This window comes from Mesoplodon densirostris, chromosome 4 (assembly GCF_025265405.1).
Source record: "Mesoplodon densirostris isolate mMesDen1 chromosome 4, mMesDen1 primary haplotype, whole genome shotgun sequence".
NCBI lineage: Eukaryota > Metazoa > Chordata > Mammalia > Artiodactyla > Ziphiidae > Mesoplodon > Mesoplodon densirostris.
The window spans coordinates 9,081,712-9,099,285 of NC_082664.1; the positions used below are offsets into that span (position 1 = coordinate 9,081,712).

The 17,574-nt window shown below is 40.2% G+C and overlaps 2 protein-coding genes across 7 annotated transcripts in view; one reads left to right on the forward strand and one right to left on the reverse strand.

Annotated features, from left to right (window-relative positions):
* Positions 1-1,645: 1,645 nt before the first annotated feature.
* LOC132488987 (poly(rC)-binding protein 1-like) lies at positions 1,646-2,980 on the forward strand. 2 transcript variants are annotated; one of them, XM_060097898.1, is made up of 2 exons: positions 1,646-2,149; positions 2,306-2,980. In XM_060097898.1, exons 1-2 carry the CDS (start codon positions 1,646-1,648, stop codon positions 2,714-2,716), a joined length of 915 nt encoding a protein of 304 aa, XP_059953881.1. In that variant the 3' UTR covers positions 2,717-2,980. The 2 variants fall into 2 exon arrangements, with proteins under 2 accessions (XP_059953881.1, XP_059953880.1); XM_060097897.1 differs by having other exon boundaries at positions 1,646-2,980.
* Positions 2,981-9,525: 6,545 nt separating this feature from the next.
* The window catches only part of VRK1 (VRK serine/threonine kinase 1), an 80,481-nt gene continuing 72,432 nt past the window's right edge, over positions 9,526-17,574 (reverse strand). For 3 of the 5 annotated variants that reach the window (XM_060095664.1, XM_060095665.1, XM_060095666.1), the window contains one exon: positions 9,526-13,402. In XM_060095664.1, coding sequence (XP_059951647.1) covers positions 13,220-13,402 — 183 coding nt within the window. In that variant the 3' untranslated portion in view covers positions 9,526-13,219. The remainder of the gene's footprint in view (positions 13,403-17,574) is intronic. The other 2 variants (XM_060095668.1, XM_060095667.1) reach the window with 1 other exon arrangement.

Here is a 17,574-nt window from a genome sequence, read left to right on the forward strand (position 1 = left end):
ATTAAGGCTTACTATATCTTACAATAATCAAAACAGCACACTGTATTGACAGAAGGATGACCATAGAGATCAATGGAACAGAAAAGAAAATCCACAGATACACTCACTTACAAATATGTCCAACTAATTTTTGACAAAGGTGCAAAAGCAATTCAACAGAGGAGGGGCAATCTTTTCAAGAAATGGTTCTGGAACAACTGGATATCTATAGGCAAAAAAACTGAATCTTGACTTAAAACGCAGACTTTACACAAAAATTAACTCAAAATGTATGACAGACAAATGTGAAACACAAAAATAAAACTTTGGGGAAAAATAGAAAATCTAGGGCTAGGCTGAGTTCTTAGACTTGATACCAAAAGCACAATCCATACAAGGCAAAATCCACAGTGGATGGGTGTTATAGAATGTTTGTGTTCCCCCAAATTCATTATGTTCAATTCATACCCTCAATATGATGGCATTAGGAGGTGGGACCTTGGGAAGGTAGTTAGGATTAGATGAAGTCATGAGGATGGAGCCCTCATAAATGGGATTAGTGCCCTTATAAGAGTCCAAGAAAACTCACTTCCCCTCTCTGCTCTCCTCAATGTGAGGATAGAAGCAGCTTGTAGTCTGCAACCCAGAAGAGGGCCTTCATCAGAACCCAACCATGCTGGCACTCTGATCTCAGACTTCTAATCTATTTCTCCAGAACTCTGAGAAATAAGCCACCCAGTCTCTGGTATCTTTGTTATAAGCAGCCCAAGCTAAGACAATGGAGATCTCTTAAGTTTAGCATTCATAATTCAACTCTCTGGGCAAAAGAAACTTCTCTATGGAAATGGACTAGTCCAAGCAGAAAAAACCTTAGGATAATCACATGGTAGTGCATCGCTTCAAATCCTCTCTCATTCCAGCCCAAGCTGCAGTGACAGACTCCACACAGGCTTCCACCAGCTCGTGAGTGGATGGCCCCTGATGGCCCCTCTTATATTTCCTTCTTTGGGATTTGTATGAGATGCCTGCCAGGAATAGTGGACCTTCCACATGTGCAACTCAGAAGTGTGGGAAACTTCACACCCAAAGGAAGAGAGATGGGTTGGAGATTGTGAGATGCATTTCAATGGGCTCTTTGGAAGGTTCTGCAGGATGTGAGGTCAGTCACTCTCAGGCGTAGCCAACTTGATGTTGCATCCCTGTAACTATGCTCCCTCCTTCCCTGTTTCCATTCCCTTGTCCCTCACCTCTGTTCCCTGGGACCACATTCACAAATAAATGACCTGTACATAAGCCTTCATCTCAGGTGCAGTTTTCTGAAGGTCTCAGGGTAAGGATGGGGTTCTTCTAAAAATGGCCGATCCGGCCGAGGCTGCCGCCGGAGTCGCCACCGCCGCGCCCTCGCCCACCCGCCCGCCCGCCGCTCCCGCCGCTCCCGCCGCTCCCGCCGCTCCCGCCGCTCCCGGCCCCGCTCGCCCCCTCCGCCGCCGCCGCCGCCCGCCCCTGCGACGACGCCGCGGCCTCCCGCCCGCTCCCGCTCGCTCCCGCGGCCCTCGCTCGCCTCGCGCCGGCAGTTTTGGGCCTACACCTCCCCGCCCCCAGCCAGCCACCAAAGACTTGACCGCGTAACGAGCCCAACTCCCCCGCACGCCGCCGGCCGCTCGCCATGGATGCCGGCGTGACCGAAAGTGGACTAAATGTGACTCTCACCATTCGGCTGCTTATGCAAGGAAAGGAAGTAGGAAGCATCATTGGGAAGAAAGCGGAGTCGGTTAAGAGGATCCGCGAGGAGAGTGGCGCACGGATCAACATCTCGGAGGGGAATTGCCCAGAGACAATCATCACTCTGACCGGCCCCACCAATGCCATCTTTAAGGCCTTCGCTATGATCATCGACAAGCTGGAAGAAGGTATCAACAATTCCATGACCAACAGCACGGCGGCCAGCAGGCCCCCGGTCACCCTGAGGCTGGTGGTGCCGGCCACTCAGTGCGGCTCCCTGATTGGGAAAGGCGGGTGTAAGATCAAAGAGATCCGCGAGAGTACTGGGGCCCAGGTCCAGGTGGCGGGGGATATGCTGCCCAACTCCACCGAGCGGGCCATCACCGTTGCTGGCGTGCCGCAGTCTGTCACCGAGTGTGTCAAGCAGATCTGCCTGGTCATGCTGGAGACGCTCTCCCAGTCTCCGCAAGGGAGAGTCAAGGCCATTCCCTACCAGCCCACGCCGGCCAGCTCTCCAGTGATCTGCGCTGGCGGCCAAGATCGGTGCAGCGACGCTGCTGGCTACCCTCACGCCACCCATGACCTGGAGGGACCACCTCTAGATGCCTGCTCGATTCAAGGACAACACACCATGTCTCCGCTCGATCTGGCCAAGCTGAACCAGGTGGCAAGACAACAGTCTCACTTTGCCATGATGCACGGCGGGACCGGATTCGCCGGAATTGGCTCCAGCTCTCCACAGGTGAAAGGCTATTGGGCAAGTTCGGATGCATCTACTCAAACTACCCATGAACTCACCATTCCAAATAACTTAATTGGCTGCATAATCGGGCGCCAAGGCACCAACATTAATGAGATCCGCCAGAGGTCTGGGGCCCAGATCAAAATTGCTAACCCAGTGGAAGGCTCTTCTGGTAGGCAGGTTACTATCACTGGTTCTGCTGCCAGTATTAGTCTGGCCCAATATCTAATCAATGCCAGGATTTCCTCTGAGAAGGGCATGGGGTTCAGCTAGAACAGTGTAGGTTCCCTCATAACCCCTTTCTGCTGTTTTCCCATGATCCAACCGTGTAATTTCTGGTCAGTGATTCCAGGTTTTAAATAATTTGTAAGTGTTCAGTTTCTACACAACTTTATCATCCGTTAAGAATTTAAAAATCACATTCTCTGTTCAGCTGTTAATGCTGGGATCCATATTTAGTTTTATAAGCTTTTCCCTGTTTTTAGTTTTGGGTTTTTGGGTCATGAATTTTATTTGTTTCTCGATAAGAAATGTAAGAGTGGAATGTTAATAAATTTCAGTTTAGTTCTGTAAAAAATAAAAAATAAATAAAAATGGCCGATTCAAGTTGCTCTCCATGGAAGCCCCAAAATGCCAGCTCTAAACCCCTCCCCCTCACACACACAGACTCAGAACTCCCATTCACCTTTTAATGGCTTGCACTTATATATAAATAGACAACCAAGGAAGTGCCAGACATTTGAAGAAACCATCTAAAATAAAGTACAGGGACTTCCCTGGTGGCGCAGCGGTTGAGAATCCGCCTGCAAATGCAGGGGACACGGGTTCGAGCCCTGGTCCAGGAAGATCCTACATGCTGCCGAGCAACTAAGCCCATGTGCCACAACTACTGAGCCTGCGCTCTAGAGCCCACGAGCCACAACTACTGAGCCTGAGTGCCACAACTACTGAAGCCCGCATGCCTAGAGCCCGAGCTCTGCAACATGAGAAGCCACCGCAATAAGAAACCCACACACCACAAGAGTAAGTTGCGCTCACTGCAACTAGAGAAAGTCCTTGCACAGCAACAAAGCCCCAACAAGAAAGACCCAATGTAGCCATAAATTAATTAAATAGATAAAATAAAATAAAATAAAGGACAAAGATCCAAACAAGATGGGGGAGTGGGAATGCAATTTGTAGAAACAGAGACTATGAAGGGACAAAAAAGCTTCCAAATACTATAATGAAAATCCTCAGAGATATAAGGAGATCCTGCACGCACAAGAAAGGACATTTGGAGAAAAAGCTCTTGGAAATTAAAAATATGACAGCAGAAATTTTAAAAAATCCTAAGAGTTAGAAGAAAATATTGAGGAAACCTCCCAGGAAGTAGAGGGAAAAAGACAAAAGAGACAGAAAGTAGGTGGGGGAAGGAAGAAAGCTTAGAAGATCAGCCTATGATTCCCAATATCTGAACAGAAGCTCCAGAAAGAGAGAACAGAGTAGCTTCAAGTATGCTCAACAGCAACTCTGGAACTAGGTTATCAGAGTAATGCCTTCGAAACGTTGAAGAAAAATTATTTCCAATCCATAATTCTGTACAAGTCAAACTATCAGCCAAGAGGAAAGGTAGAACAAAGACATCCTCAGACATGCAAGAATTCAAAAAACTTACCTCCCACACACCTTTTTCTCAGGGAACTAATGGAGGATGTGCTCCTCCCGATAAGAGGGGTAAACCAAGGAGAAATACACTGGGCCAGGTAACAGGTGATCCAACACGGAAGGGATGCAGAGGAAACCCCAGGGTCGGGGGGAAGAAGCGACCCAGGAAGACTGCTGCGCAGGTGGGTGAGGCTTTGAAAACCTGGGCCCCAGGCCTGCACTGGGTTCTAGAGCCAGCCACTTGCCTTCAGCATAGACAGGCAAAGCTACAGTCTCTTCTACTGATGGAATCACTATGAGATCTTCCAAGATGATAATATAAAACCGACCGAATGATGAGATGATATACACCCAAACATGGTGAGCAGTTACATTAAAATAGGTGTTTGACCTCATAGCTTGGCTAGAGCCTTTATCCCAAAAAATTGCAATATAGAAAAAATAAGTTTGCATTCTTTCTTTCCCCTTCCCCCTCCTGCCCCCCCCCCCATAAATGGATATGCAGTTTGTGGCTTTGGAAGGCTATCCAAACCTGTAACAGTTTTTATTTCTGGGGAGGGAACCTAGGGCTACGGAAAAGGAAAGGTTCTTAATTTTTTTGTCATGGATTCTTTCAGTTTTTCATGAAACAAAAACAGGATTATCTTCTATCCAGATTCCTTGGTGGTCCATAATCTTAAATTCAAGACTTCACCATTTACCTTTTTTTAATGAAAGTATTTTTATATATTCTTGATGCTGAAAGTTAATTTTTAGCATATATATTTTATATAATATGTTCCCATATGTGATATGGTATGCTATTTTAAAATTTCTGCCAATTACTATTTTTTTCCCATCATCCTTTCTATAGTTTTTTTTTTTTGCAGTTGATGTAAAATACTATATGTTACAGGTGTACAATATAATCACTATTTACCTTTGTTCCTACTGATTTTTATATCATGTACCATACATGTTATTACCTATGAGTATCTCCTAAAAATTAGTTTAAAATAAAGTATGGGTAGGTGAGGTCTAACATATATTGCAGACATTCACTTAGAGCCCACAAAGGCCATCCATCAACGCTAGAGGGTCCCCTGAAAATCCACGGTAGGGCTGTTCCTGCCTTCAGTCTTCATGGGAGAAACCACCAACCCTGACCTCTTAGAGAGTTTGTGACCCGATTTTCAAAACCAGTTCTATCTTTATCAAAGGTCAATTCGTTACCTATACATTTTTAATAGTATATTAATTTCACTGAATATCATCTAACACTGGATAAAATGACCTTGACCTCTTCCATCAGCTTCTGACAGAGGACAAAAACCGCAAGAGAGGCCCTCCAGCCTGTTAAGACAGGTGAAGCTCTTCACCTCTGTCAAGGAGGCCACACTCTCACTGATGGCAACCCAGCCATTTAGCCAAAGGCTAGAGAAGCAAATCCAGACAAAAGATCATATGTGAATGTGAGCTACTCAACATACTTAAAATGGAAATATAATTATAACGAACGCTTGGGTTTCACTAGAATTTGTCTGCCAGGTGGCCTTCGGTAGGGAGGATAGCACCACCAAAGCTACAGCTTGACAGCAGTTCTGAGTAAGAGAAAAGCTAACCAGAAGAATGGCCAGACACTGGGGAGTGCAAAGTATTCCAACCTGCCGCTTACTGCTTTAAAAATTAAGATTAAACTACAATTCCTAATATCTTCTGAATGGGGAAATAGAAAAAGCCACCATTTGGAGTTTAAGAAAAAAAAAAAAAAAGCCTGTATATTTTTGAGGTGGATAAACTATTCATTTTAAAAGAGGACATCGGCAAATTCGACAGACTGGGGGTGGAGATGTTCTTCAGGGGCACTCAGCTGAGTCAGGGTGACAGGACCTATTTGCCTAGTAGTTTCTCTCCACATCTTCATTCCCAGGGTCCTGACGGTTCAGAGAAAAAAACGTCAACTGAATGTGCCTGCACCAGTCTAGTTTCTTTTGACAGCCTGCTTCACAAATTCTAAAAAATTTTGAAATTAAGGATCTTTGAAAATGGAAAACAGACCCACTGTCCCAATATGGAGGGAGCGGGCACTCAATGAAGAAAGTAGTCTTGGCAAACCAATTTGCAAAGGGTTGGGGTGGGTGTGCGTGTCAGTGTTAGAAATGATCTGAATTAAAAACCACGAACAATGGGGACTATCAGTTAGGCACGAGGGCTCTGAGCCTATGTGCTGGCTCGTCTACAATTTTTTTTTTTTTTTAACGTCTGGCAGAATGTTTTACAGACTTAAACCCAGCAAGACTACAATTCTACCAGAAGGTGCCTCAGATGGTTTTGCTAATAATTTTGATCAGCTGAAATGGAGAAAAACATCATTTCAATTATTCACTTTTCAAACCCATCAACTTTAAGTTGGAATATTAAATGCCCCTCTTCCTCCCTGTACCGCCATCAACCAAATAAAACCAAACCCCAAAGAACCCTCACGGAGAGGAAAAGGGGGTTGGCAGTGACAGGTCTGGATATGTTCATGTACTAAAAATCTTGTTGGTGTTAATTTCTTGCCCCTCAGGAAGTTGAGTTCAGCTTATGTGTAACTTTGGGGAGAGAAAGTTCCTTTAGAGAACTAGGGGGGAGGCTGGCATTGCTCCTGCCGCAAAGATGCAAGTGCGAACCACCGTATACTGGCTTTTGCTTTAATAGCCTTTTAACCAACTTTGTTAATGGACTGAGTGCAATTTAGATATGGAACTTGGCTAAAACGTAGCTTCAACTGGCTATTAAAATTTAAGAGCCAACTAAGATAGCTAATTACAAAAAAGCTCCAGTGATAATGCTAAGCAGAATTAGTAATAGCAAATGACAGTCTGTCTGGTCTTATTCCCATAGGGAAAGAAACTCTTAACTGAAGTCAACCAGACACTGTGCAGCCAACCTAATTGCATTACTGGTATTATGGGATACAAATCCGGCAGCTCGCTGGGACAAAACAGGGAGGGAAGTCTGTCAGACTCGAGGCAGAAAGCAACGGACCCTCTTTTCCATACCAGTTACAGCAGGTTCCGGGAAATTTTATTTTTATTCACAGTTGATGGGGAAGTGTTCTTTCCTGAGGAAACTCCCTGTAAAAACCCTAGGGAGGAGTGAGGACGACAGGAAACAGACTCCAAAAAGCAGTTCAAAAGGAAAAGATCCTTCACCGACACAGGATGAGATTCTCCCGTTAGATACCTAGGTCTGAAAAAGACAACAATAAATATCTGACTGCTAAAAAGTTGAGCTTGTGGGGGGAAAATGTTTCACTTCTTTGCTTCATTACAGATACCCTCGTTAGGGCATCAGTGGAAGTGCAGACTAGCTCTCCCGTGAAGATTTATCATGTGTGGTGGCCACTTTGAATCGGAGGTGCCGGAGTCTTTAACATTCCCTAGTCAAGTGTCTCCCTGCTGTGCCTGTAAATGTCAGTCCAGTTTTTTCACGGCTGTGCGCACAGATTAGAAACAGCAGGAGAGCTGGGGAGTATGACTACAATACCAGTCAGGACACTTGTCTTCGTGGCACTGCTCAAGTGATTCTTGGAATGCAGGACCCTGCTGTTTTCTAATATTTACACACAACTGGAGTCATCAAGAGCAGTAAATGCAGTCTAAAGGCAGCTTGCTTCTTTTGTTAGGGACTTTACATTCAAATAGGGATATCAACAATACTACCAAAAAAAAAAAAAAAAACACCCGCGGTTTTAAAAAGTTTCATATTCCTCCCCCACCCCCAATTTTGCGGCTAAAAGACCAACCAGGTATTATCATGACTGTTCATTCAGCTCAACCCCTCCCTTCTGAACATCTTCTGTGTGCATCACACAGTTCCTTGGGAACAGCAGGGGTTCCGGATTCTTGACCTCCGATTGTGATTCTGCGGGCTGTGGCTCCTCTGACCTCGACAGGAACAGCCAGGGCCTTAGGAACCATTTTGATATAATTTCAGCCACCTTTGCTTTCTGAACACTTTGCATGACAAATCGAAGACTTATTTTGGGCCTGCAGCACCTGGAATACAGATGACTTCTTTTTCAAAAGCATAGTTAGGAAGTTTAACAAAAGGTGCGTCGGGGGGAAGCCCACTGTGACTGCATGTATATCTTAAGAAATGTCTAAATGGTCCTTCTTTAAATTATAAATTATAGGGTAAGTTACATATTTGTCTTAAGCTCTTAAACATCTGCCAAGGATTTTTACAGGAGAAATTTGAGGGGTGCTATTCACCTTATTAAACTTATACAGTGATGTTTGTCAATTATTTCTCAATAAAACTGGGGAAAAAAAAAAAAAACTTCAGGGGGCTGGTAGGAGGCGATGGGGTGTTACACGGGGACCACATCACACACCTTTGCAACCAGTGTTAAGCAGGTTAGGATGGGCACTTCTCCGGCTGGACCGACTCATGCGTCAGCCCCAAAATGTTCTACAAGAGTAAATGAAATAAAGGAAGACAAAAAAACAAAAGCTCTTTTTTGGGGGATTGGGGGATAAAACTAAAATGTTTAGAACATGAAAGTCTTCTTAAGGATCTTCAAGGCACATTCCTCTATCTAGAAAAGTTCAAGACGGAAACCATGACTCTCTTGGCCAGGCAATCTAACAGAGTCAACATGTACTTCCAATTGTAACCTTCCCTGGATACATACTGCCCTAGAACTTTCCAGTGTTCAGGCTTAGCAGACCCTTCAGTCACTTTACTCTTTTAAATTCATATCCGACCCTTATAAGGAAAGTTCGAGGTATCTCTCACATCTGAGAATTAGACCGAGAAGGCGCACCATGAACTTCTGTACTGTGCTTTTTATGTCAAGGTCAGAAAAAATACTAAATATAGCCATTTTTTTAGTTATTAAACAACCTGTAGTCCAGGTGTTATAAGGTCTTCATTTACATAACGTGTGATCACTTTTCACTGGCTTCTAAAAGATACCAGAAGCAGAAAGACAACCTACAGAAAAATGGAAACAGATTTCAGACTACTGTCCCACTTCCTCCCCAGCCCCCCACCCAAGGCGGGATCCGTGCCTTTAATATTCCTTCCTGCCTCCGTACTCCAGGCACAAAGATTATCTTATAGACCAACTCCACTGATAACTCAGACCCCTAAAAAACGGTTGACTTAACCAAGCCAAAAGAGGAAAGAGTTTTCTGAAGATCCTTTGCAGTGGTTCATAAATAAAACTGTACTTCCTTAATGGAGAAATTTTACAGGTAACTTCATGACGAGCCAAAATTACAAAAATTCAGGAATACTACTCATAAGTTGCAAAATACTACTGATATAATAAAACTCACCAATATATGAATAACACAGCCTTAGTACAGTGAAAATAGTAAGCATTTTATTTGTAAAGTAACACCCAAGTGATAAAGAGAGCTGCCTAAACCATCTGGTCAGCAGTATACTGCATAGAATCACTTCTTCAGTGTGTCTTGTATTCTTTCTACCAGGAGAGCTTAATGAATCAGGGGTATATACAGAATAAACTGTGGAACTTTAAAAGACACACACACGCAAAACTTCACCAATTCAACTATTACAACTAGGAAAAATTATGTAAGCATGAAACAGGACTGAAAAATAACACAGCCAAAGGACAAGCGTTTGATTTTTGTGGTGGTGGTGAGATCATAAATGAATCTTTTCTTTCATTTTGATTTCTGTTAATGTGGTTTGGGCAGTAAATAAGAATTAATAAGTAAAATGGCACTAATTAAATCAGTGTGGTGCTGGCATAAGAACAGACAGACAGATCAATGAAATTGAACTGACAGTCAGAAACAGACCCTGGTATAAGAACTTAATCTGTAATAAAACAGGCAACACAAACCAGGATGGAAAGGGGGTGAGGAAGAGAATTTATTTAACAAATGGTAGTGGAGCTACTGGTTAGCTATTTGGAAAAAAATCCATTGTGATCCTTACTTCATGGCATACATACACCACATTAAATTTCATATGGATTAAAAATTCAGAAGCATTAAAACACAAATCCTAGAAAAAGCCCTGGTAAATATTTCTAATATCAGAATAGGAAATATTTTAAAACAGTAGCAGAAATTACAGTGAAAAAGATCAACAGATTAAAGCGATAAAAATTAAATCGTCAACAAAAAATAAACTGGAAAAAGTCAGCAACAAACATGACAGAGGTTAAGATCATTACTATACAAACAGTACAAACACACACATCAAAAAGCAAATAGAATGATTAGTTTAAAAATAAAAAATTGCTCAGGTTCACTAGCAATTAAAAAAATTTACCTTATCAAATTATAAAAATCAGTAGCACTCAAGGTTGACGAAAATGTAAGTTGAGCACTGATTTCTGGGTCAAACGTTAACTGACTGAGTTTTGCAAAGTAAGTTGATAACGTGCACCAATAACCTTCCATTTTCATAGTCTTTCACCCAATGGTTCCCTTTTGAAAATCTAAGGAAATATTTGTACATGTAGGCAAAGATTTATGCCCAATTTTATTCAAGAATATTGTTTATAATATCCCAATACTGAAAACAACTTAAACCTCCAACATTAGGGAAATGGTCGTGAAAGTATCACGAATCCATAAGAAAAAATATTATAGAAACATAAAAACTATATTTACGAAGTAGTTGTAAAAACATGGAAAGTATTTAATGTTCACTTTAAAGAGCAGAATATAAACCTTTTGTAAAGTATGATATTTAAAGATAAAAATGCATAGAAGGCTGGAAAAAAATGTGTCGAAATGTTAACAGTGGTTGTCTGTGGGTGGGAGTAACATGGCTAGTTTGTCTTTTGACACATTTCTGTGTATTCTAAATTTTCTACAATGATGAAGTACTATTAATACACTTTGATGACCAGATGAATATAGTTTTAAAGGATAAACAAGCATACACACACACACACACAAATACATATAATGTATTTATATTTCCACCACTAATTCATTGCTGTGCAACTTAGCTCTTGATATGCACATTTAAGTTAGTAATTCAAAGAAATAATTGGGGTTTTGTTGCCCTGGCCTGTTAGTGTTTGATTTGTCTTAAAAGATCACTATTGAAGAACACCCAGAAGATATTTTACATCAGGGCTTAGATGGTTATCAAAGATTTACCAGCTGCTGTCTAGAAAATATAGCGCACATGTAGGTCCCGTTGTCTGAAGGACAAGAGCCTGCACAGGTGTGGGTCCTCAACAGACTAGAAACCCTCAGCTCACTAAGGACCTAAGAAAATGGCAGAGAAGGCAGGACACACGGGGCCAGGAGCACGTCCATACGGACGCTGGATTGTGAAGGGAGGATAAAGGAAGGCAAACCCACTGGATGCAGGGATTGGAAAGACAACAGAAACAACACAAGATAAAAAACAGTAAGTATGGAACTGAAAAAGGCAAGGGGAAAAGCATAACTCTGACTGACAAGGACGTTATTAAACCGCTTCTTTTAAATAAGGGGGGGTAAGAAAAACCAGCGTAAGGTAGGGAACAGAACAGCAGAACAAGGGGATGCAGCCGATGAATCAAACTGGCTACTATGGCTACTAGTTTTTCATTTCTGCAGCCCTGCCAATAGAGCAACATTTGAGAAAATGCCAGCACTTATTAAAAACAATATGTGAGGAAATGTTTGTTTTCTTAATATTTAACCAACAGGTTTTGCTATGTTTTTGTGTTCTGAAAAATAAAAAAGGCTAAGGCACATACACAAAAACACACCACACACATTTTATCCTATTTTAAGCGTAAATGTGTTTGAAACAGAACTTGCGAGTGGATTTAGATGTTACAAATAAACTTGGGACCATAACACTGATGAGGACTAAAATCCAACATTCTACAGAAAACAGGAGGAGGCTCTGCCCAAAATCCAGTTCTCTATTCTGTAAAGTCACAGAGCCCTAGAACTTCAGGAGGCATTTAAAAGGTTAACCTTCAAAGGAAAGTCGGCAGATCTGCTTTGCGTTTTTCAGTATCCGACCACTGCAGTGATAAATGCTTCGTGTGACAACTAAATACCACAACAGAGAGCCAAAAGGTAAAATCTTTGTGTTGGTTCAGAGTTGCTCAAAATTGGTACAACCCTGACAGTTTCTGACATGTCTACATCCACCTGTACTATTATTTACTTAATATTTTCTTCAAATCAACTTGCTTTTCTAAAAACTGAAATACCTACTTTAGGCTTGTCCTAAGCAATAGAGAAATCACCAGTTTAATGTGCTATTTATATTCTAAATACATATTAAATAAATGCTTACATATTTAAATAAGTGTACCTATACACCATCTAAAAACATTGTACAGGCTACAAGTGGTAAGGTGTACCACCCCTAGAAAATCCAATCCAATCCCAATTTCTCTAACAAAGTAAATCTTGAAATTGTTCATGTTGAAATTCCAAGCTTTTGTTCCCAAGGCAACTATACAGTCTATATTTTAAAATTTCTAATCACTAAAACTCTAAAGTGCTTGGTTTACTGTACAAATATTATACCATACAAAACAAAAAAAAAACTTGGAAGAGAAATAACCTCCTGTGAATGAACCATAAGCCAAATATATATATATATTTGACAGTATTTCCTTAAAGGAAGCCAGTCTAAAAAAATCTGTGATCTGGCCACCACTTGATAATTGCCTGTTTTCTTATCATAAAGCTTGCATACTTACATAATTCTCATGTAATCTTTCAAATACATGTATTTCATCTCTCACAGATATACTTACTACTCCATTTTTTCTTTCATAATCTTTTCTCTTCTTTGTACCTCTCATTTCCTAGAGCCGGTGCTTAATAAATGCTCGTGGAACTGAGCAAAATCAATACAAAACAAATCTTATGCCCACAACAAATTGTGTATTTGTATCAAGCAAAAAGAGACCTTTATTTTAAGTTGTGTATTTCCTTAAAAGTAAGGATTTTGCCAAACATTTTATACACCCTAGGAAATATACAACGATTAGAAAAGTGCATGTCATAGTAATATTTCTTATATGTACCCCAGAACCTCAAACACACACAGCATGGGACAGCTTAAAGGGTATAACCTTAATACTGTGAAATTTTATAAATTAGGCTTTAGTAAATTCTACAAAGTATTTAATAAAAAAGAGTCTGCTTTTCAAAGACATAGGTACTCCATTGTTTCTCCCACTCCACAAGACTCACATGAAAATAAAACACTTAATACAGAAAAAGAGGAAAAAGTGAAATGAAAGGAGGAAAGAGTCAAATAAAAGGAAGAAAAGAAAAACTGGTTCACAGTATTTGATTTACTTCTGGACTCTCTTCCTGGTTCTCGAACCTTGAAGAGAAAACAAAGAGATTTAAATCACTAGTCATTAACTTACAAAAGCAAAAGAACAGAAATATTTCCATATATGGTTATTAATATTTAAAAGTCTAATTGACTATGATGATTTGTGGAGACGAAATTGATACACAAAGTTATAACTGTTAATACCCTAAAAATCTTAGGAAATTGTGTTAATTTTTTAGTGTGTCAAAAAATATGCTAAAACAAAGCCAACCTTCTAGTTTGAAGTTATACAGAATGCATCCACTGGTAAAAACATACCCCATTTACACTGGTCCTGAACTATTTCTCCCCCAAATTTTTATTGTACAATTAAAAACATTAACTCCTAATGTAAACTATAGCAACAAGATAGGTATTCCATAAGCAACAAGGACCTACTGTATAGCACAGGGAAGTCTGCTCAATATTATGGGAAAAATATTTGAAAAAGAATAGATATCTGTATATGTATATATACAGATCACTTTTCTGTACACCTGAAACTAACACAACGTTGATAATCAATTACACTCCAATATAAAATAAAAAGTTAAAACAAAAAAAGATAGGTATTCCTTGGGGGGAAGCACGGAGGATATGCATATTATGAAAAGCAAGGCATTTTTTCTAAATGTGTTGCTTTTTAAAGCCTGATCCTTCTACTCTTTAGGCAGAAGAGCACTGGGCTAATCCAAAATGCAAAGTCTTGTCCACTAGGAATTAAACAGATCCCAACTGAGTCGCCTTCTAGGAAAGTATCACATCTGATACTGGCCTAAGTGCCTTATGACAGTTCCTCTCCAACTATTCCTGCGCTGGAAGAATGCAGCAGTGCTTCTCTATCGGGGGCATGTGGATCCGCCTCCCCAAAGAGACTCTGTCTCCCACCCCACCCCAGGCCACCTCCACCGCGAGCACAGCAGAGTCAGAAGGACAAGCTTAGGCCCGACCACAACTGCCTGTGCTGGCAAGAGGAGTGCACCTTCCACGGCCTCGGGCTTCCCTCTGCCAGGAGAGAGCGACAGTACCAGGGTGAGGGCAGCGTGGGGCCCACAATCAATCAATAAACACACTGAACAGCAAAGAGATCAGTACTTCTCTTCTGAAACATACAAAACATTCTTTGAATCTAGGACAAAATATCTACCACACATGTCTAATCATAAACAGTTTCTAAAGGCCTTCTGACTACAGGTTTATTTAGGTACTTAATTGGAAGATCAGTTTGCTTGTTATTTTTCCAAGTTCTAGTTTTTATTCAATTGCCATACATTTCAATTCATGCAAACTTCAAAGTTATATGAATATCTTTTTTTCTCTGCCACTCATAGTGCATGGCCTACACTATGGTGGGTTTAAACTTTTGAGTTTTTTCTTCAATTTTTGTGGTACAGACTTCTTTTAAAAATAACCCATGGTAGATTTTTAGGTTTTTACTTCAACAATTTTGAAATTAATTTTCCATAGAAAACTGAGAATGCTGTGATTGTCTGAAGTTGGAATAACAGGCTATCGCAAAATCAAGGTCCATAATCAATACTATAGTACATCTCCCTTTCAATAAAATTTGAATCTATAGTCACATTAAAAAGGACACTAAAGTCAGCGATTATCGCTATATTCTCATTAATGTCCTAATTTGACATTTTACTCTTAGATTAAATTCTGTTGCTGCTTATCCCCATTCAATCTAGATTTAAAGTTTTTCACTGCAACTAAGAATGCCATCACCACCTGCAACTTATTATATCATCATATTATGCAACTTAGAGACTTTATCAGTTCAGTATTTTTCCTAATAATCAATTCTGACTGTTGCAGAAAAAATCTATTTCTCCTCCCATCCCATATATACTCATTTTCATAATACTTTACTAGTAAATATATACTCATTTTCATAATACTTTACTAGTGGTAAAAGGTCCAACCATAAGACTAATATATAAAACTTAATATTTGAAAAATAAAATATACAAGGTTGGGATACTCTTCTATGATTTTATAATGCAGAAGGAAAAAAACAAGTGGGAAATTTCTTTGTAGGGTGCCTTAAAAATATCTCTTTCTTGACTAGACCGTAACTATTCAAGGGGTAAACGTAAGTCATGCTTTCCTCAAAGACTCCTCAAGAATGGTCCAAAATCCAAGGTACTTCAAAAACAACACCAAGAGTAGGCTGTTGAGTTCTGTCTGTTGTGTGAACGGTAGGGACAAAGTATACTGCCCATAAATATCATGGCTGTATTAACTACTTTTTAGTACAGTTCTGAAATATTGGCATGGTTTTGAAATGCCAGAATATGTGTGGTTTTTATTTTTTTATTTTTTTATTTTTATTTTTTTTGTGGTATGCAGACCTCTCACTGTTGTGGCCTCTCCCATTGCGGAGCACAGGCTCCGGATGCGCAGGCTCAGTGGCCATGGCTCACGGGCCCAGCCGCTCCGCGGCACGTGGGATCTTCCCAGACTGGGGCACAAACCCGTGTCCCCTGCATCGGCAGGCGGACTCTCAACCACTGCGCCACCAGGGAAGCCCTATGTGTAGTTTTTAAAGGTTTATCATTTTGTGGGGAAAAAATTACTTGCAGCAAATTACCAAATTTCCTCAATTGGTAAAAATCATGCCTTGCATAAAAACTACAAGGATTAGAGGCCTCTGTTCTTCTTGAAAACAACCCCATCACCCTTCTCTTTCTTTGAGAAAACCTACACAAGACACATTTTGAAAGCTTTCAGAATGTGTTCTTACACAATAGACCCCCAGCTAGTCAAAATGAGTGTAGGTGTATCGAGAAAATTATACATGTTTTTTAAATGGTCTAAATAGATATTAAAGGAAAGTTGCTCCCATTTTGCTAGGCACAGCATTCTGAGAGATCACACAGTGAGAAAAATCTCTTACCATATGTAAACCATAAATCGTGTTTGAAAATAAAATTGTTAATGAAGAAACTGCCATTTCTAAAGCAGCTGTTAGAGGTGACCATTCTTGAAACATGTTTCTGACACAAAATCTAAAGCTCTAAAACACAGAATTCACTGAATTACATATTTCTTTAAAAATTTCAAATGTAATAATGTGTCTTCTCATTCAGGTTCCTTTAAACTGATGAATACAAATACATACATTTTCATGAACCCTTGGATTGCTTTAATTTTCTTTGCTAGAAGCAATAACATTTTACTATCTCAGGTAATATTTCTCTCATTTATGAATATTTAGGTAGTAAAATACCTTAACTAGCCTTATACTTTAGGGGGGAAAAAGAATTACAATTGGAAAATAACAGTATTTAATTAAAGCAATTTAGAGTTTATATGAATAAAAGAGAATTTGATTACTTTTTATCTTCATTTTTTAATATCAGAAAGAAATCTGGATTATTCTCCTTAAATTAGTGATGGGGTCTACTCTCTTCTTTGGTCATTAATAAATAAAACAAAAATACTAATATATTTTCTCACAGTAAAAACCATCAGTATAAGGACCTTAAATTAAAATTTTAGGTATAAGAAACATTTTTCGTAATTACAGTCAAATTTAAAATCATGTATGTATCAAAACAAATACCTCTGATGCTCCTTAAGCAAAGTTCGAATAACAAATGACCTCTAGGCATGAAGAGACGCGTGAGTCTTCCCTATGCACAGCTGGGAACTGGCGTTGGTGTAAATGGGTATCAACCTCACGATAACAATGTAGGCCCTTTCCTGAACTAAAATCTCCCGTTTTAAAATGTGAGGGCTCTTTTTTCAGTAAGAATATTGCTCTAGCTCCATAAACGCTCCTTAACTTTGCTCCCACTCACTGGCACAGCCGCCGCTGCTGCCGCCTCTGGCTGACACATGCTTTGATGTGCTGCTGCTCGGGACTCCTCACCTCCTAGTAACAGAATGAACAAGACAGGGGAGGAAGGGGAAAAAAAACAAAAACAGGAGGGAATGGAAGATGGCAGCAGAAAAGTAAGAGGGACTACTTCAAAACCTTTAGCTTCCAGAGTGACGTTATACACTCGCCCTTCAGCTATCCCAAGGATTCTCTTGGGTAAATTCAGATAAACCTAAGGAGGTACTATCCATAATATATGATGAAGAAAGTGTTAATAAAATCAGGGTGAAGATGATTCTCTTTGAAAGTCAATTTTTGCCTTCTGCAAACATGCATGGCTACCACTGTC